The sequence below is a fragment of the Polypterus senegalus genome, chromosome 6 (assembly GCF_016835505.1).
Source record: "Polypterus senegalus isolate Bchr_013 chromosome 6, ASM1683550v1, whole genome shotgun sequence".
NCBI lineage: Eukaryota > Metazoa > Chordata > Cladistia > Polypteriformes > Polypteridae > Polypterus > Polypterus senegalus.
The window spans coordinates 57350490-57371515 of record NC_053159.1 but is presented as its reverse complement, the minus strand read 5'-3'; the positions used below and the strand labels follow the sequence as shown (position 1 = coordinate 57371515).

Genomic DNA, 21026 nt, shown 5'->3' with positions numbered 1-21026 from the left:
AAATTTTCATTTTTCCCTTTAGTTGCATAATAAATCTGCACACTAATAGTTGCCTAATAATTGTGCGCACATATGTATTCCCCTGATGATGTTCACACTCACATTTCCGTTGTGAAACATTCAGGTTTCAGGTTTATTAACATTTTGGATTGACTGATAGCACTGTGTTTGTTCCATATTAAAATTAATCCTCAAAAATACAACTTGCCTAATAATTGTGCACACAGTGTATGTAAACACATCATTAAAACAAGCATTTTCCATGTTTTAGTAATAACTGACAAAATGTAGACATGAAGTGTATGAAGTAAAAATATGAAACAAACACTTTCACAAAAGGTACAAGTATAACAAAAAAATGCTTTTATTCACGAATATAACTGCAGAAGAAGATCCTGCGTTAGGGTTGACATTGACACACCTTTAATACAATCATTTTGGTGATGCAGTGGTAAGAAATGCCGACTGGTAGTCAGAAGGTCACAGGTTCAACCCCAGAAGCCTCTGTTTTGAGAAGTGAGCTGCTTATACTGTACACTCACCTAAAGGATTATTAGGAACACCATACTAATACGGTGTTTGACCCCCTTTCGCCTTCAGAACTGCCTTAATTCTATGTGGCATTGATTCAACAAGGTGCTGAAAGCATTCTTTAGAAATGTTGGCCCATATTGATAGGATAGCATCTTGCAGTTGATGGAGATTTGTGGGATGCAGATCCAGGGCGCAAAGCTCCCGTTCCACCACATCCCAAAGATGCTCTATTGGGTTGAAATCTGGTGACTGTGGGGGCCATTTTAGTACAGTGAACTCATTGTCATGTTCAAGAAACCAATTTGAAATGATTCAAGCTTTGTGACATGGTGCATTATCCTGCTGGCAGTAGCCAACAGAGGATGGGTACATGGTGGTAATGAAGGGATGGACATGGTCAGAAACAATGCTTAGGTAGCCCGTGGCATTTAAACGATGCCCACTTGGCACTAAGGGGCCTAAAGTGTGCCAAGAAAACATCCCCCACACCATTACACCACCACCACCAGCCTGCACAGTGGTAACAAGGCATGATGGATCCATGTTCTCATTCTGTTTACACAAAATTCTGACTCTACCATTTGAATGTCTCAACAAAAATCGAGACTCATCAGACCAGGCAACATTTTTCCAGTCTTCAACTGTCCAATTTTGGTGAGCTTGTGCAAATTGTAGCCTCTTTTTCCTATTTGTAGTGGAGATGAGTGGTACCCGGTGGGGTCTTCTACTGTTGTAGCCCATCCGCCTCAAGGTTGTGCGTGTTGTGGCTTCACAAATGCTTTGCTGCATACCTCGGTTGTAACGTGGTTATTTCAGTCAAAGTTGCTCTTCTATCAGCTTGAATCAGTTGGCCCATTCTCCTCTGACCTCTAGCATCAACAAAGCATTTTCGCCCACAGGACTGCTGCATACTGGATGTCTTTCCCTTTTCACACCATTCTTTGTAAACCCTAGAAATGGTTGTGCGTGAAAATCCCAGTAACTGAGCAGATTGTGAAATACTCAGACCGGCACCAACAACAATGCCACGTTCAAAATTGCTTAAATCACCTTTCTTTCCCATTCTGACATTCAGTTTGGAGTTCAGGAGATTGTCTTGACCAGGACCACACCCCTAAATGTATTGAAGCAACTGCCATGTGATTGGTTGATTAGATAATTGCATTAATGAGAAATTTAACAGGTGTTCCTAATAATCCTTTAGGTGAGTGTATTCTTAGTATTATAGAATAAAAACATATATTTGATTTGAGTCTGTAACCGCCAGTGTAAATTTATGGTACCTTTAACGGTTAGCTTTTTTTTATATTGTTTTATTCTCTTAGTCATGTTCACACTCCCCCCCAATCTGACACTGCTGTTATCACATAAAGATGTGCTATAACAGAGGTGAACTCAGATGATGATGAGGGTTCCACATCAGGGAAAGAATGTCAATCAAAGAAATGCAAGATTCCAAATAACGATATATTATTTGCCCTATATAACTCTATGCAATTCACTCCATCATAAACACTGAGAACCTTGTTTGGTAATTGAACTGCAGCGGTGGGTGGGGGGATTGGATAGTAGGCTGCTTGTGCTTAGCAACACATTTACAAAACAAAAGACGCTGACGGAGAGGTGTGGACAGATTTAAGGTCGACCAGGATTAAAAGTTTTTTCGTAGGCTTTGGTAATTCTAGTGTTAAACCAGGGAGCATTTCAATGTGCTTTGATCACTTTTGTTTAAAGGAGAACCACTGCGTCCAAGTTATTTCTCAAGGTCATATTATAATGTGATGTTAGCTGATCTAAATTGTTTTCCATGTTTAAATTTGATTTTAACTGATCTAAATGGTTTCCATAATTACACTTGACTTACTCAAAGTATCTATAAATTCTGAAGCAGAATTACAGTTTAAATGTTGCACTGTCTTTGTTTTAATCTGTGTGAGTGTATTGGTAAGGGAAAAACCAAATCAACTTATGTAGTGATCAGAAATAACATTATTTAATGGAGTAATATTTAAATTTTGAATTTCAACTTTGTAAATTAGAATTAAATCTAATGTGTGGTTATGATTATGAGTTAGAGCTTTGACAATCTGACAAAATCCTAATTTAAAAAATAAGTAAAACGTTTCCTAAAAGTGTCAGTTTGCACATCAATGTGTACATTAAAAGCCCCCATCAATACTACGTGATCATAATTTATAGCCAAATCAGATAAAAGGCTGCCAAATTCAGTCATTAACAGCGAATATGGCCCTGGTGGTCTGTAGACTAGCACTACAATTGTGGTAGAATCTGTTTTAATATTGAAAATGAATGTCTCAAAGTATGTGAGTTCGCATAATTTAGAAGTGATTTGCATTTTATTACAATGAATTATTCCAAGGCCTCCTCCTCGACCAGAATCTAGACTTATGAAGGAATGAGTATCAATCTGGTGTTGCCTCAGTTAGGGGAAGGAGTGTCAGATTTACTAAGCCATGTTTCAGTGGAACTTATGTTTAACATTGGTATCATCCTCTCTGTTTCTGCAGTAACCTTGGTGCTTTTGACATTTTCCGTGTTCATCTGAATCACTAAGAGACCATCAGACTTAAGTTTCCACCACCTAGTCAGTCCATTGAAGGAGTCACAAGTGCATACACCCACACTTGAGCCACTTTCTACAACTGCTACTACTATTAAGAGTCTTCAGTCAATTAAAATTTAAGTGATTGGGAATGTTGGAACATCCAACTTCACTTTGCTGCTCTGCCCTCAATTATTTACTAGTGGATTTAGTAATATTTCAATAAACATTAAATACAGAACAGCTCAATTTTGTAACCATCCTAAAAACCTTACTTTTTACATGAATACATAATGAAAAAACACTTTTCTTGTTTCTTTTCATTAAATTCTTACACATATTTTTCCAAATATGCACTCACCTCTATAATATTACCCCTGCTTGCACTGACAAAGGGTGCACTAGCAAACATTGATATGTTTTAATGTTAAAATTAACAACAGACAGGAGGTGACTTAAGTGGTGAAAAATGTAAATGGTTGATAAGCCATACTTTTTTTCCCCAACAAGACTAAAAAGGACTCTTGGGCCAGTAAGCAAAAAGCGGCACAGGCTGAGCCACTGCATGCCCCCACAATCTAGCAAATGAACTTTAACGCACAGAAGCAGTAGACAGTAAAAATAGTATAATTTGGGCTTATTCAGATCATGGATTTACCTAAGAAAGTTATTGTCAAGCTCTGTTATTGACTTTAAATATTGATGTCCAGATTGGAATTGCTGTCTCAGTTCTGCAGACAACTAAACAATAATAACTGAAAAAGTCATATGATTGCTTATGTTCTTTTACCATGAGGAAGGTTTTCTCTTTATTTTGCAAAGATAGCCTGCTGTTAATAGCTTGATAAAACATGCATGTACTTCAGTTAGAGGAAATATCAAGCAGGTGCACAGCATGCAATCAAGCGATAAGAAGTCTTACTGTTTAACGCACTACTTTGAAACTCATTCCATACATTAATGGTTCATTTTGTGAAGAAAAACTTCCCAATGTTTTGCAAAACTTGCCATTAGGTAAGTTTCCAACTGTGTCTCCATGTTCTCATTCCACTGATTTTAAAGTAACAGTTTCAGTACTAATTCACCTTCATAATTTTATGAACCTATAATTAGCACAACAGCATAAATGTCCGCTGGAGGTTCCTTTCTCTATCCAATATGTGGATTTGAGAAAGAAAGAAAAACAACCCTTCTAAATGAAATTCGGATTACTAGTTTTTTGTTTGGTTTCATCTCTTTCTCTGCCCTTGACTTCAATTCTTGCCTCACATTTTGCGTTGATCACCAATTTTCTTTTTTTTTATTTTGCCTTTTTACACACAAATCCAAGTTTACACAGTAAAATTTTGCCTTTCCTATTCTTGGCAGGACATCATGCTATGTAACCTAACATTCTATTAGGCTTTTTAATGGTTTCAGAATACTGGCTGGAAGACGATAGTGACTGCTAAATCCTTTTCATAAGGTGTACTTTCAAATTTCAGACTTCACATTGTATTTAAATCTCACATTTTTACTTCATACATGTAATAATTTACATTTACTAACATTAAATTTCATCCACCACAAATCTGCCCAAGCCTGTATGCTGTCCAAGTCCCTCTAAATTATAAACTTTACTTTCTTGTAGTGATAAAGTAGGCACCACAAGATAATATGAGAAAGTAATGGGAATAAGACCTTTCAATTAGATTTTCAGATTATGAATATAGTACTAGGGTGTTGTATCATGTTAGCCATTACAGATTTAGTGAGAAGTCAAGCAATATGACACATTTTATTGGCTAACTAAAACGATTACAATATACAAGCTTTCGAAGCAACTCAGGTCCCTTCTTCAGGCAAGATGGAATTACATCATTGATTACATCTTGCCTAAAGAAGGGTCTCAGATTCCTCAAAAGCTTGCATATTGTAATCTTTTTAGTTAGCCAATAAAAGGTGTCATTTTGTTGGCTTCTCACTACAGATTATGTATGAAAATCGATTCAGGATTATTATACATTCTTTCTCACTCTGTCTAATTCAGTTCGGAATTTAATACTGCACAAATATTATCGAATTCAATCTTTTAAAAATGTACCGAGGCAAAAACACTAATTGTCAGAGCGGTCATCAGATACCAGCTTCACTGAGTAAAATGTTTTGGGCACGTCCTTGGCTCAGATATTATAGGAAGATGATTGCTTATTTATCTACAAGACAGCTCTGGATTCACAGTATTATGTAATCCACTTTTACCATATTTTTGGGGTAACAGCTTAAAGCTAATTTGTACTTCTATGTCAAGCCTATGCCTTAATTATGCACAGAGGCAGTACCATATGTTATGCCATCAAAAACCTGTTTATACTTCTGTGTTGTATTGTTCCATAAGCACATAACTAAACTAGCTGTCTGTGTTTGTAGAATGCAAGAAAAGCAAATCAATTAAAATGCAGGTAGTTTTTGCCCTTCAGGATCACTGCTCCACTGGACACACATTGTCTCTCACAATTTTCTATTTTTCCATACATTCACCATCTTCCAAACCATATGATAAATGCAAATGCATTTCAGGAAATATGTTGTTACCGAACTGGTCAATCAGAGTTATAGGGCCCTGCAGGGAGTTTGCTTGTGTTGATGTGACAGAGTCACATTTTTGAGGAGATATGCATCAGGCTACACCATAGTCTAAGCATGTGATGCTGTGCCTACTCTGTAGGCTCAACGCACAAGTATAAATCAGCCTTTAATGAACAATCTTCACTTTGCTTTTGGCTTGTAATATCTTTCTGAACTGGAAGAATCCTAAGATACCTACCATAGCACAATAGGAAAATGTCGTTTTAAAAAATCAAGTTTAAAATGTTTTTCTAATCTGGCAGGCATTTATTAAAGTTATCTTAAATAACTAAGCATTCTGAACCATTCCTAACCTTTTGGACATTCAAACTTTTGAGTGATAACTTAAAATTAACTTTCTGTCTTTCTTTGCTCTTTGGATGGGAAAGGAATAGTTTATGTACAGTAATCTTCATTCAGTTATTCATTCATTTTTCATTGCATGACCAGACCAGGATGTGGGATGTGGTAATCCCAGGCCATCTGGGAGATATAATCCTCCCAGCGGACTACAGTTCTTCCCCAGAGTCTCCTCTCAGCTGGTCTAGCCTATGAAACTCAACGCAGCGAGGCTTCCAAGGACCCATCTGTATCAGATGCCTGAACCACCTAAATTGGATCCTCTCGATACGAAGGGTCAGAGGCTTTACTCTGAGCCTCCTCTGGTTACTTTGAATAAACTGCTCTATTTTTATATTTTACTGATCCCTTTGGGAATCACCAATTTATGGTGGAGAGGTTTGTGTTCACTGTGACCCACGGTATGCAATATATGTTGAATAAACTGACATAACAGTATGATACTCGGAGTAAATCCTTTAAAAAATAAAAACAGCAAAATAAGCTACCAAATATTTGAAAAGGCTTTGATAAAGTTCATTCACCAAAGATTAATCTTGATGAAGTAAAAGAATAATGTTACAAATAGGGTGTGACCCCTGTGGACTCCCTCAAGAGTATGTACTAGGACTGTTACACTTTCTAATTGATATTACTGGATCTTTCCTTATTTATTAATTAAATGATTCTGATTTGTTGGTAAACTTGTGAAAATTACAGATGGCACTAAAATACCGAAGGAGACAGTTAACACAACTCAAAAAGACCTAAAAAAATCCTCAGAGCTTAGAAAATCATTTTTAAAATATAGCATAATGTAGTGTGAATTCTGCAGAACCAATAACCACGAGGAAGAAAACTCACACTACAGCTATTTCAATGTTCAAAATAAAATGACACATTTCCTATTCAAATTAAGTCTTTTATGCCATGTCACACTTATACATAGCGGGGTATCAAGCTCCCTTCTTTCCTAGTGTTACTTTAGGCAAGTACCCAACAAATGGATAAACTACACCGTACTCAGGGTGGAGTTTGTTCTTTTAGTATGGCCAGAAGTGAAATGACTTCCTGGAGTAACACTGTAGACCTACAAAAATCACATACAGGTAGCCCTCTACTTATGTACTTTCGAGGTATGAATTTTCATAAATAAGAACAAAGCGGTCCTCAAGTTCAAAATTTGCACTCAATGATAATTTGCATGTCTGCCGGGTGGTGGCAGAAAGACCTTATGTTTGTTATTATAAACTTTATTTCATATACAATACTGATAAGTTGTTCAAAGCACATTAAAAACACATTGTTTAAATGTCCAAATTCAGAGCTGTCCGAAACTAAAACATCTACACATACCAATACGTGCTGGATTTATGAAAAAAATGGACTAACAGCCTCTCAGAACTGAACCTGTTGGTAAGTAGGGGACTGACTGTATTTCCAATGTTTAATAATTTATTTGCCCTCCTTCAAAATAACACACCTTCTGCACGTTGTGAATGAATGGCAAAAATAAGAGGGAAAATTAAAAATGTCACCAATATAAAATGACAAACTTACCAAGGACAATGCATTCCTTATGATGCTATTAAAAATGACTGAAAAACTATATACAGGTATGCATTAGTCAATCCATAGAACAAAAGCTATTCATACTGTTTGGTATGTATATAAAATACTGTCTTCCACTTGTCATGGAGAGGTTTATGTGGATTATTTGTCTCAAATTTTTTACAAAACTTAAATGAAGCTTCATAAAAATATTAGACTCCCAGACTCAATTTAGAAGCTAAAAAATCAAGGTTAGAGGGTAATTCATTTTTATAATAATGCAGGATTGCACAGTGCTTATCACCACTGACCCAGTCGTTTATTCCATGTGCCTATGGTTCTCTGTGTGCAGAAAAACTAAATTTGTAGGAAATTTACTCTTAACAAGTTTCTTACTTTACCCTCATGTTCCTGTGGAACTTATTTTGAAGTATCTGTCTGGATCTACTATAGTAATTCCTTTCTTAATTTTAAAAAAGTCAATCATATCACCTCTTAATCTCGGTTTACTTAAACTGAAAAATGTTCTTCTTACAGTAAATCTTTTTTAGTGATACTGTACAGTCTTAGAATTTATCTTCTTAAGTGTTTTATTTTTAATTCATACTCTGCATTGTTGGAATCAGCCTAGTTGCTCTTCAATGGACTTTTTTCTAACACTACTGTAAATTTTCTGTAGCCTGTAATACACCAGGTGAGGCTTCACCAGCATTATAAAGCTTAAGCATAACCTTCTTTTGAAATATACTCTACACATTGTTCTATATAAAACCTAACACTCTGGGTACCTTTCTTAATAGCTTCTATGCACTATTTAGATGTAGACCACGACAAGTCCACTATGACTGGGAACATAAAAAGTTCTGTCTATCTATGACTCCTGGGTCCTTCTCATGAGGGATACTTTCAAGTTTCAGGCCTCACATTTTGTAGCCAAATCTAACATTTCTACTTCCTGTGTGTAATAACTTACCTTTATTTACAATAAATTTCATTAATCACAAATCTGACCAAGTACCTCTGTAAAGATTCAATTGATTCAAAATTATCTTGATTCCCAAATAGCTTGGTATCATCTGCAAACTTAACCAGCTTATTGATTACATTCCTGGCATTGATCCCTGGGGTAGACCGCTTTTAAGATTACTCAATTCTTATAATTGTACTTGCACCATAACTTTTCCTGTTTTTTAACCAGTTTTGCAACTATCTACACACTGCATCCTGAACTCCCAAAACAGGATCTCTTGTTAAGGGTCGTGGGAATCTCCCAATTCTTTTAATATAATTTAGTTTTAACACTTTTTTTTTTTTTAATTTGGCTTCTTTGTAGCCACATTCTAGTTGTACTCTTAATAGACTATATAAAAATAGAATTAAATCCTTCATGGATTTTCAGTCTTTACTGATCTCTGCTTTTCTCTGCTTTCTTTTCTGGCTCTTCTACCACCATCACCTGATTGAGGTACTGTGTAGCCATTTATGATGCTTTAATCAGCCGGAAGGTAAGGCAAATGATGATTTGAGCCTGCCTCCGGCCGAATTAAATAACTTTATGGACGTGCGGGAACTCGAGAAACTAATCGAGCCTGTACAAAGTTTCTTACAGGTTCTGACGAGCATTAAGATGATCGTTGGGGAGCTGGGAGCAGCGGCTGAAGTGCCGTTAAGAAAGGTGAAAGAGTACCTACGGCGATTTAGTCGGGAGTCTCCCGTCATGGTTAATGCGGTGGTACAAGTAAGCAAGACCCGTACCATACATCATAGTGGGACGCAGTGTGAACCGGGCCCGCGATTAATTAGTAGCTGGTGCCAAGTCACCGCGAACCCAACAAGAGAGTCGGGAATGTGGACTGGGTGCTTGATGAAAGGATCGATCAAGCCGGAGCAGCTGAATAGTGCTGTCTGCCGGAGCGATGCGATCCTGAAGACACCGACACCAGTCATTTATAAATCGATGAGGATGCAGACAGTAAAAGGGCTCTCTCTTTTCCATAGACATACTCAGACTGTAGACAAGCCCCAGATTAAACAGGAGATCCCAAAAGAGAAACGGGGGTCTCCTGACAAAGTACAGAAGAGAGCTGCAAGCTCCAGTACTGCGGTGGAACCCTCCTCAGCGGATAAAGGGGGCGGAACTAAATATTCTGAGCTGTTTCCAGTCTCGCAGAGGGAAAATACCAGGAGGACGGTGACTCTGTTATGAATGCCATCGGCCAGGCCATGTGTGGCAGAATTGTCCCAGGAGAGCCGGGGAGGAAGAGAAGTGGTTTCACAATGTCTTCCTACGGTTCTCCTATAATTATATGACAAGACGGAGTCAAGAACCAGACACAACAAATTCCTCCTGGAGGAAGACGTTCCTTGCAGGGCTGGACGCTTTGAACCATGGTTCTTTGCTGGGTTTTAGTGGTTAGGGGGGTTGGTGGATAGTACTGTGGGATATGGCCGGACCCAGACATTCATCCTGGCCAATACCCTCAGGCCGCCAGATGGAGCCCTCTCTGCAACATGGAGATGCCCCGAATTCCAGCAGGGCCTCATGGACATTGGAGTTTTAATGCACAGCCCTGCTGGATACCATGAGGGCTGCCAGGGGTCACTGCAGCAAGGTCCAGGGACTTCTATTTGCCCTATAACCCGGAACAATTGGTTATTGTTTCAATATAGTGGAGTGGAGGGTGCTTTGTGCACTTTATCATTGTAATAAAACAAAATATTGGACTTTTATCTGGTGTCTGGCGTCTGATCTGAGGGTTCAAGGGGACGACAGCGCCCCCAATCTGTCACAACAGTAAAAAAGAGCTGTATAAGGTATATAAGAATAACAAAATTCTGTTGCTAACAATAGGGTATAAGAGAGCATGAGAAAAATTATTAATAAAGATATTAGGAAGTATGAAAGGCATAGAGAGAGAAATATTGCAGAAAAGGTGAAATTTCAGTAATTTAGTAGTAAAATAACTAAGCTAGAATATACAGACAGAAAATGCAAATGCTTTCAACATTAATTTTACTGAAGTTTGCAAGTATGAAGGAGTCGATAACATCTCAAAAGTGATAGGGACTAGTACCCAATAGTTTGGTAATTGTAGAGGGAGAACCATTGCAAAAAGTAAATAACCGCTAGCCCTTTTTTCTGACAGTTAACAATGTGTTGCTTGATATAGTCTATGCTGTATGAAGGGTTAAAAGCTGCAGCAATCTTTGACTTTTATTTCTTTTTTCCATTTTGTTATGGATGCAACATATGAGACATCAGACAGATGCACTTCTTTTCTGTTTGTGAGGTCCACAGTCACCATGCTGTACCAGTGCTGTATAAAGGGTTAATAGCTGTGGTGCATTGATCTGCAGTCTCTGCCCTTTGCATCTTTTTTCCCATTCGGTTTTATTAAATAAAACAAAACATATAAGACAGACAAGCTTCTCTTCTATTTGTGTGGTTCAATATTCCTTGTTGCTACATTTTATGCTTGTCTGCTCCCTTGTGTACACAGCCCGTCTGTCTATCAAGAAAAACAAACCTGTTTGATTCACAGAGTCACAGATAGGTTGTTCTCAGTTGTTTGTTATTTCACATTAGGCAACTGTCTTCAATGGAGTTCGATGACGACAGCCTCAGACTGACTAAGATTATGTAAATGAAGACGGAATGAAAATCACTGGGAAGATGCCCTAATGTGGCATGAGTTTTAGGCTATACCTTGTGCAACGTCAATAAATAACCAAATGTGAGAACATAGCTGAATCAATAAAATTAAATGGCCATCTGAGTGTATATTTTTGGTAGGGCTGAAATCTTATTTGAGCAGATTACACTTTTGTACTGTATAAGGTAAAATGACATTAGTATGATCTCCCATTGGCCAAGGGTTCCATCCTGTAGCATGAATACTCAATTATTCATTCATCGTGTGTATTTAAAAGTAATTCTTTAATAAAAGCTTCTTAAAGATAATTTAAAGTCATCATTCTGTTGCTTGAGAAGAATGAAGCAAATGACTAGAAACCTTTACAGTAAGTGTAAAGAAAACATACACAATGCTCACAGACAATAAGCATAATTCTGAATCCTGTCCCCTGGGACAAATCAACACTATACATATAAAAATGTGTTTGCATCAACTCTGGTAATCACTGGCCAGACAGCTTACTTGTATTTAAAAAAATTATTAGAAGCAACAATTGAAGCAATAATAAAAGAAATTGAAAAAACGTCTTGTCCAATACAGGGCTTCAAAGTGTGATCTTGTTGCACATGCACAAAAATTGTGTAAGAAAACAACAAAAAAGTTTCAGTAGCACTAAAAAAAAGTTACAATATCTAGACTTAGTTGCGAATTTAGCCACTAGGTGTGGCATACTTACAGTATTCTGTGACAGTCTACCAAGTGGCGTTGCTCTGTATTGTTCGTATGACATTCTGTGTCGTTTTTTTTGGTGCTTATTAAACATGTTCTGCGATTTTTATGATGGGTGATCACATAAAGAACATCGAGTCTGTGTTAAAATTTGTTTCTCTTAGAGAAAACAGCTGCAGAAACTGTAGTTATGCTTGAAACTGCTTTTAAAGAGGAAGCCTTAAGTAAAACACAGGTCTACAAGTGGTTTTCATGTTTCAAATGAGGGGAAATGTCACTTGAAGACCAACCAAGATCTGGCCAACCTTCCACAATTAGGAATGACGAAAATCTTGAAAACGTTTGCAATGCAATTTACGAAGATCGTCGTTGGACTATTGAAGATATGACATTAATCTTCATCCTGTCCTGCAAGCTGGTCCTCCAATTTACAGGGAATACTTGGGAGTTGTTGGCAGCATTGGCACTCCAGCCACCTGTTGCACTCGGCTCCCAATCCAGGTGCTTCATTGTGTGTTAGGTGTGGCAATGTGCTATCAGCCCATGTTCTCAACCTCCAATATTAGAAAACTGATTTTAAATGTAGAATTTGATGGTGCAATGAATGACCTGGAACGAGAGGCTTGTAGAAATGACTTTTTGAATGATACACCTTTTTAGGTAACAAAGATCCAAAATATAGAGAAATTGTGAAAATAATAGTTTCTTGGAGTGATGAGTGAAGGATATTAAGGACAAGGAAAGAAGGTACCAGAGATGGTGGGATTTCAGTATGACTGTAGACTACTGCTGGATGATTCACATTGACAAATCAGAAAACATGTACAAGCAAAAGTATCACCAAACAAAGTTTTAGATCAAAAAAACACTAAGAAGTGACAAAAACTAGTCATAGTTAAAACAAGTTACCTGCACAATCAAGTTATTAAGTCAATATACAGGTCAAATCCCATTATAGCAAAAACCGAAGTAACAAAATTTTCATAATAACAATCTTTGCTGACCTGGACAATTGTTCATACAGCATCATGTTAGAAGGAATGGGTTTTAACGAAATGTAAAATTTCAGTATAACTAACATTTTTCTCGACCAAATACGGCCACCAAAGATAATAATTCAATGTAAAAAATATTTTATGTTGCACCTACACCTTCGCAGAGTCTCGGGGAAAACTGCAACAGGCTGTCTTTCTTCCTAGACCAAAAGAAAGTGAGTCTGTTGTGAAATTTCCAGTCCCGGGTAGTCTCGGCAAGTGTATGTGAGACAACATACAGGTATAGTCAAATTCTGAGTTAGTGCTCCACTGAGCGTCCACATGGGTATTTGTGTTATGTGCAGATATAGTACTGTTCAAGTTTCACATTGATTCTCAAAGTTCTCTTTGCGATAAACATAAAAAAGTGAGAAACTGTGTCAATTTACGCTGAAAGAAAAATTAATCCTGGAAAAGGTTGATTCTGGTATGAAGAAAAATGACGTGGTGAAAGCATTTTGAATCATGCCTTCAATGCTGTTAACAATTCTGAAGGATTGGGAAAAAAAAATAGAGGACAAAGTTAAAGAGCAGGTACTGGGACATGAAAGATAAAAAAAAAAATTAGAAATGCATTTTTATTTCTATAAAAAATGACATCTAATGTCTCATTTTCATTCTGTATTCATACTTGTATTACGATAAACAAAAAGTTACATCTAACCTCTTATTTTCATTCTATATTCATACCTAATTTGTATTAAAAAAAAAAAGTTACATCTAACGTCTAATTTTCAAATAAAATATTTTTTGTAGTTTAAGAAGCACTTTTTTTATATATGCATTGTCAAGCTTTGGTCACAGAGTTAACTGCACAAGAGACAGAAAGGTGAGTTCAGGGTGGGGGTGAAATGTTTTAAACATCATGCGATAAGAACATTATACAGTAAAATGCAGAAAAGCAGCTATGGAGTGGTTCTTAAATTGCTGTTGTTAGAGATGGGTGAATTTCCAGCGACCTTGGTCACAATAGTATATCTAAAGAAATTTCCATTAAAACAAAATATTTTTATGGTCCCATGAATTTAATTTCAATGGGATTCCACTTGTACATGTATTGTTGCTTTCTTTACATACATACTTAAAATATTAGATTGACTAAATATTTTCATTGTTAATTGATTTACAACAATATTGTATAAATGAATAAAAACTAAGTTGGTAAGTTTTCATAACATTTCTTTTAATTTTTGTACTTAAATGTAACAGGATGGAAAAATTTCATTTAAAGTCCTAAAATTTATCTTGCATTACGGAAAGCTTTTGTTAAGGTCTCACAAAAGGTGCTTACAATCAAACTCAGTAAATGAGAATTCAAGGTACACAGGTACAAAACTGGCTCAGATGAAGGAAGCTAAGTTCAGGTACTTAATATTTTCTGATTACATGCAACAGTTGCTGTTGAGTAATGTGGCAGTCTTTCCAAGAACTAACAATTAGTATGGTACATAAGTATGTAACCATCAAAGGATGAAAATCAAAGGAGAATATAAGTGAATGAAAGGTGTATACTCTGCATTAAAATGCATTTCTAGTCACTATCAGTATAAAATATTTTTAAATATGCAGAACTCGTTACCATAAGCAATCCATTGCACAATAGTATTTAGTGCAGTAATTAATATATGAAGAAATACAGTTAGCACAGTAATTTCAAATGCATACTCTTCATAACACAGCAAATATTTCAAACTAATTCAAAGTAATCTGGGGATGTACTTTGATTCCCTGAAGCCCCCCAATATGAATCCACATAATTACCAATAATCCATATAATTACCATTACCAATAATTTGTAAAATCTATGAACTTGAGGGCTGCATATAAAATAATTATTGCTACTAGTATAAAACAAAGCCATTAGTACTGTAGCTGAGCCAAGCTAGAAAAACTTAAGTAACAAGCCAACCTTACAAACGCCACAACATTTATCATTAGCTGCGATACTATAGAAACAGAATGTTTCTTAACACATTCATCAGTCAGTAGTTCATTTTGATAGTCACTCTCTTTCTCTACTAATACAGACAGACAGAATATTTGATGGAATTAGAAGGAAGAGAACATAGCCAATTAAGGTCACAGTTAGTGACCTTAGTCACTAGTTTTATTTTAGTACTAGTTTAGTCACTAGTTTTAAATTAGTTTTATTTTTGAGTGACCACAGATGAAAAAGATGCTGTTTTTATTCATTTGAACAGAAGTTTTGCTGCTTCTCCCCTTTTTGAATTTGTAAATTTCTGTCTTTTTTTGTGTGTAGGCCATAAACCTGCTTAGGAGTTCTAGGGCCAGACCGACTTTATGTATTGAGGTCATGTCAGAGTTTTTTGAGGCTTAGCTTTGAAGGTGAAACATTTCTTGTGATTTGTGAGCTCAACAATTTATACAATAGGAGTATCATTGGGAATTAAAGTGGTCAGTAGATTTCTATGTTGGTCTTGGATTTGCATAAGAAATACCATATTCAATCATGAGGTTGCTTATAAGTGTATCTGGTACTTAACTACATTGGACCAGTAGAAGTTAATTAAAGGGTATTAAAAAGTGCTATAGCTAATACACCATAGGCTCCTTATTTCACATTTATATAGAGCTGATATGGCCATAGATAGTGGTTTGTCTAATTGTTACTGGTTTCTGAGCAAAATACAAAGCCTAGAAGGAAATAAATGTAGTATTTGTAAGATATTTCTCTAGTAAAGATTCTATTACTGTATAATATTGTTTACAGTGCAGTTTCTTTCTGTTGGGATCAAGTGTTCCAGGGATTGTTATCTGTATTACCAAAAATTAGAAGTTTGTGACTGGATATATCTCTGGAAATTGGAAATTGAATTTGCATTTTCACTGTACAATATTACTATAAAATCCAATAACAGGACTACCCAAAATTACACCTGGATTCTAATTTAACTTTTTCTTGCTAGCAAGTGTTTTGCTTTGTTCTTTTTCTGTTTCTTAATCAAAAGATTGTTGGTGTTATTTTGCTGGGAAAAATGAAGACCATTTCTTCCACAAGCTAAAAGTCAATCATCAACTTTAATTAGCTCAATTGTGTCATCTAAGACTATATGTTTTGAACACTTGGGGAAAAATGCTTAGCTGTCAGATTATTATATTTTGGTTGAGAGATACTGTAGAATACAAGAATGAATACCCAAATGATTACTTGTGGTGTGTTGGTAATGACTAGCAAAGAGTTCTGTTAAAAAATGTTAAGAATGAGTTCTACTTTTTTTTCTAGAAATGGTTCTCCTGCCTCTCCAGAGTTAGCATGCACCCTTGCTCAAAACATTTGCAGTGAAAATAGGCAGAAGCAGCAGCAGTCAAAACATACTTGGTACATATAAAAGTGACAGGCACAATACCTATTGGTGTACACTAGTGGTAAAAAGAATTTTAAAGCAGAAGAAAGAGAACTTTCATTCCAGAGTGTTGATGGAGTTGTTGAAGCCAAGGAGAACACATTTCAGATGCCATCAAACAGGTTCTGGTAATACATTTGTGACTCAGATAGGGTAGAAATAACATAACCAAGACTGCATCAGCAAGAGTAAAAAATATTGACATCAACTGGGTATATCATAGATAGGTTGAAGGAACACTTAACAATTCATTAACCTGGTAGGTATGACTTCCTTAGAGAAAACAGTGTTAGAAATGGCCCCGACCCCAACCATGTATGAGATTTCTACAGTGATTGAAAAGCAACAGTGGAAAAATTATGGGAGTGGAAAAGATCAGTCCATAAATTCTAAAAAAACTGGATATTGTGACACTGGCTTGGTTAAAAGGGGAAGTTTGATATTTATATTTTGACAACAGCTGCATCATTAAATTTTTCATGTATGTTTCTTTGTTTAGCAAAGCATTATTTGGTAATTCTATGTTTATTTTTAATCATAATTTTGCACTCTATTCAGTGGCATAGCGTAGTGGGGGTGGCAGGGGCAGCCCGCCCCGGGCTGCACTTTTAGGGGCGGCAAAGAATTACTGTATATTTTAGTCTTTTAAATTGATATACCTAAATAAGGGGGCGGCGAAATTTTCCTCCGCCCCGGGCGGCTGACACCCATGCTACGCCACTGACTCTATTCCTTTCTGTTCACTTACAACACTACAGCTTGATACCTTCTTGGAGTTCTTTATCCCATATTCCACTTAACCAGGTATATACCATCCTCTGACATATTTTTTTTTAATAATTTGAAAAGCAAACAAAGTTTAGTGAAGTTAATAGTTTAAACAATGCTAGAATTACACAACAGAAACAACTCTGTAAAAGTAGCAAATGGAGAAAGAACAATGAATATCATGACCATCAATCACTTGTTATGATTGGCAGAGTTATACCTGTTTAGCTTGACTAAAATTACAAAGTTGTCTTAAATGTTGACCACTTACTTAAAATGCCTTTCAGACTACACTGCAGTAAAATCCATTGAAAAAGTCATAATTATCAACATTATATGTAAACAGGCATAATTATCTTTTACTTTGAACTAGCTAATAGTTTCAAGAGAAGAATTTCACATATCTGGTTGGACTTTACAGAGTTTTCTGTAAAACTTAGAATCTAGAGGTCACTTGGAGAAAAGATAGCTCACCTCGTCATCATGTACCAGCTCCTTTTTAACAACTTTCATGGCATAAATCTGGTCATTCTTCTTTAATCGCACCAACAAGACCTTGGCATAGCTTCCGCGTCCAATGACACGAATGAGGTCAAAATCTGCCAGGCCCAGTCCTGGTGAAATTTTTATCCCATCAATGCCATCTACTACTGCTTTGATGTCCTACACATTGAGAGAGGAAGAAAGTGAGCTTGATGACATTATGGAATTTGATTAGAAAACCATTGTATACTTTGTGTAAAGCCATACAACAAAAGTACCCTAATGGAAAAAATAAAATATTTTGCTTAAACAATGGGTTTCAATTTAACCTACACCGTATAGTGTAGCTCACTCATGTCTCTCATGTGGGCCTCCATTTATAAACTTTCTGCATGTTAAGAATCACAAACACCCATGGTGCAAACACTCAGAGTTGAAGGCTAGTACTTACCTCACTATCGTCCTCTACATCCTCCAGCTTTGAACTATGTGGGATATAAGCAACTACAGCAAAGGGAGAAAATAAACATGGAAAATAAGAAATTGAAGAAAGACTGAGAAAGTAAACAGAAACAAAACATTTTTAAGGATTTTAAAATAGATAGGAAATTCCTTTGCTAAAATATTTAACATAACAGACAAGCTAATACAATAAAATAACACTTTTGAGAGAATAATTAAAAGTGAAGACAAGAAAAAACATTAAAAATCAGAGAAAAATGAAATTAAAAAGACTAAAAAAAAACAGAAGCTCAATAAAGTAAATTAAACTAGATGTTAATTTCATAAAATAAAAACAAGAATTACATTTAAGATGAACATACCTTCAGCAATTAAGATATTTACTGGTAAAAACTTACCACTTGGCATGTACTTTATATGCCATAAAAGACAACCTAAACCCACTGTTATGCAATGCTGTATAACAATTAGATGTACAAATTTCCAGGGCACTGCAAATCAATGATATGCTGAATTTTCCATATATTATCAAAAGTCAACCATGACTACACAAAGCCAGGCCTAACAGGATAGATGAATTTACTAATGATTTTCTGAAAGTGAATGGCCAGAATTTTAGCTAATAGTTTTGTGTCTGTGTTAATAAGACAGAGGAGCAAGTAAACTTGACATGGTGTAGGGTTCTTACCATGATTTAAAAGAAAGAAATAACTGCCATATACTAATTGATGGGTTTCAATTGGCAGAAGAGGTGGCTTCATTGATCATATCAAAGAGAATGATGGATAATTTATTCCCAAATGTGGAAAAAAGCTAAGATGGCAATTCATCCCATCATAAGGTTTCCCCATTCACAGAGTCCAAATCCTCTTTAAGTTCACTAGAAACAGAAAGATATTTAGTATGGACAGATGGTATGGAGGCAAAACAGGCATTCTTCTTGATTAAGAGGCAGTAGTCAGCTTGGTTTGGCCCTAAAAACAGTTATGATTTACTCTGCTCTAAATGGCCATTTAGCTCTTGCAGTGTTGACAATTACAGTTTATGACATTTATAAACCACAAGAGGTTATTCCATTTCCTTGGATGTGAGCTGAGGTTGTAGCTTGTCCTTAATATGTCAGAGTTTATAATTTCCCAATACAAGGAACGGAGAACTGCCTATATTGTATATTTAATTTCCTCCCAAAACGCACCATCTTAATCCAAAGGGCCAATTATTAAATGCTAGAAATGATCTAGTTGAAATTAAGTTGTTTGCAAAGAGATTTAATTTTCAGAAGACGAGAATTAAATTTCCACGTCTTAGTGCAGCAGGTGCAACTAAAAGTGGTTCAATGTGTAGTACAACAACTCTGATCAGAGGAACAAAAGAAGAGTATGTTAAGTGAAAGTACGATCAATAAGAGATAGCAAATTCTGACAGGAAGAAAAAGTGATTTCTTTGGCAGAATGATGGAGTAAATTGGAAAAAAAAAAAAAACTTAAAAGCACAAAATTGGTGAGATCAGAAAACATGCATAAGCAAAAAGGGCAAAGGCAAAAAGTAATATATGCCCTTTCAGCTGTGCTTGCAAGTAACACAAATTACTCAGGTCAACAAGTTCTTATTCTTGCACAGTGTAGCTTATAAATTAAGAATACAAATTTTTTTGAGAGAGCAATAAAGGAAGTTGCACATTATCATTTCAAATAGAAGAGATCAGCAGTTTGCAGATGCAATGCCAATTTTAAATCCACATCAGTGTGATGGTGATGGAAAACAACTAGCAGGAATGAGTGCAGCTGGCCCAAGTTTAAAGTGCTGACATTCCATGCAAAAATTTTAGGCTTATGTGCAGTGACTCTAAATGTATGCTCCATATTCTTTGTTGGCGAAGCCTCAAAAAGCAGGACCACCCTAACATCATCACCCTTCTCGGTCCTCCCTCAGGTTATTTAAATTGGTTGAGAGTTTTGTAATTGATTTGATATTTCTTTCATGTTTTCCCGGATTCTAATTAGATAGAGTTGGAACTTTTCTTGCTCCAGATTGCCTTGTATTTTTCTATGTTTGTTAAATAAATGATTTAAATATTCCTTGTTATTCCTGTTTTTATAAGCCGAAGGTTTATGGTAATCCTTCCTCTTTTGGTATATTCTTTGAGTTTTTTATATTTGTTTGCCAGCTCCCCATTTTTGGACCTACTCCAGTTGAGGCCAGTAGGTGCCTTATGATCCAGGCTGAAGTCTCGTGCACCTCTGCTAGGAAGATCAGGCAAGAGTCTGGCCTATTCCCTAGTTTGCTTTGTAAGGTCTCATCCATTTTGCCTTGGAGAAAACTCCAGTTCATAACACTCCAGGTATAAAATGAATTTGAATAAAAGCATATTTTTATAGTGAATTCTGCAGAAGGTTAGTCTGAGCTGGATATTTTTTTTCACTGATTATATCAGAATAGTTAAGATATCTGGCAAAAACAATTACAAGGAAACAAAGACTAAGAAAATTTTCTGCAGGTGGTGGAAAACAATTTTAATAGATGGTCCAACCTCCCTTCTTATTTTAGCTATGATATTCAATATTGTCAAAATGAATATTCTTCCAGAGCTCCGATACCTTTTAAAGAAACCCTACATAAAGCATATCAACAAATCCTTCTTTAAAAAGTTAGGCTCAATTGTAACATCAATTATTTGAAAACTCAAACATTAAAAGGGCAACTCTACAGAAATCTAAAGCTCAAGGAGGAATGACACTTAAGTCATTTTCACTTCAATCACTGGAATGTAAATACCCCTACAATAAAATATTCAAAATTGACAAGTTCATGAATCTACATCTGCTTGGTTCAAATGAAAAGGAATGGAAATTAAATCCTATTCTAAATCTTCTTTGTATGAACTTCTGTCTGATCCAGTCAATAATAATCATCATTAGTTTATCAGCAAACAATTGGCTCACCTTATACTAAATAT

The 21026-nt window shown here is 36.0% G+C and overlaps 1 protein-coding gene across 8 annotated transcripts in view; it reads right to left on the bottom strand.

Annotated features, from left to right (window-relative positions):
- LOC120531052 (protein kinase C zeta type) overlaps positions 1-21026 on the bottom strand; it is a 677641-nt gene that overhangs the window by 354992 nt on the left and 301623 nt on the right. For all 8 annotated transcript variants that reach the window (XM_039756040.1, XM_039756039.1, XM_039756044.1 and 5 more), the window contains 2 exons: positions 18060-18112; positions 17600-17788 (listed from right to left, as the gene is read on the bottom strand). In XM_039756040.1, the coding sequence (XP_039611974.1) occupies positions 17600-17788; positions 18060-18112 (242 nt within the window). The remainder of the gene's footprint in view (positions 1-17599; positions 17789-18059; positions 18113-21026) is intronic.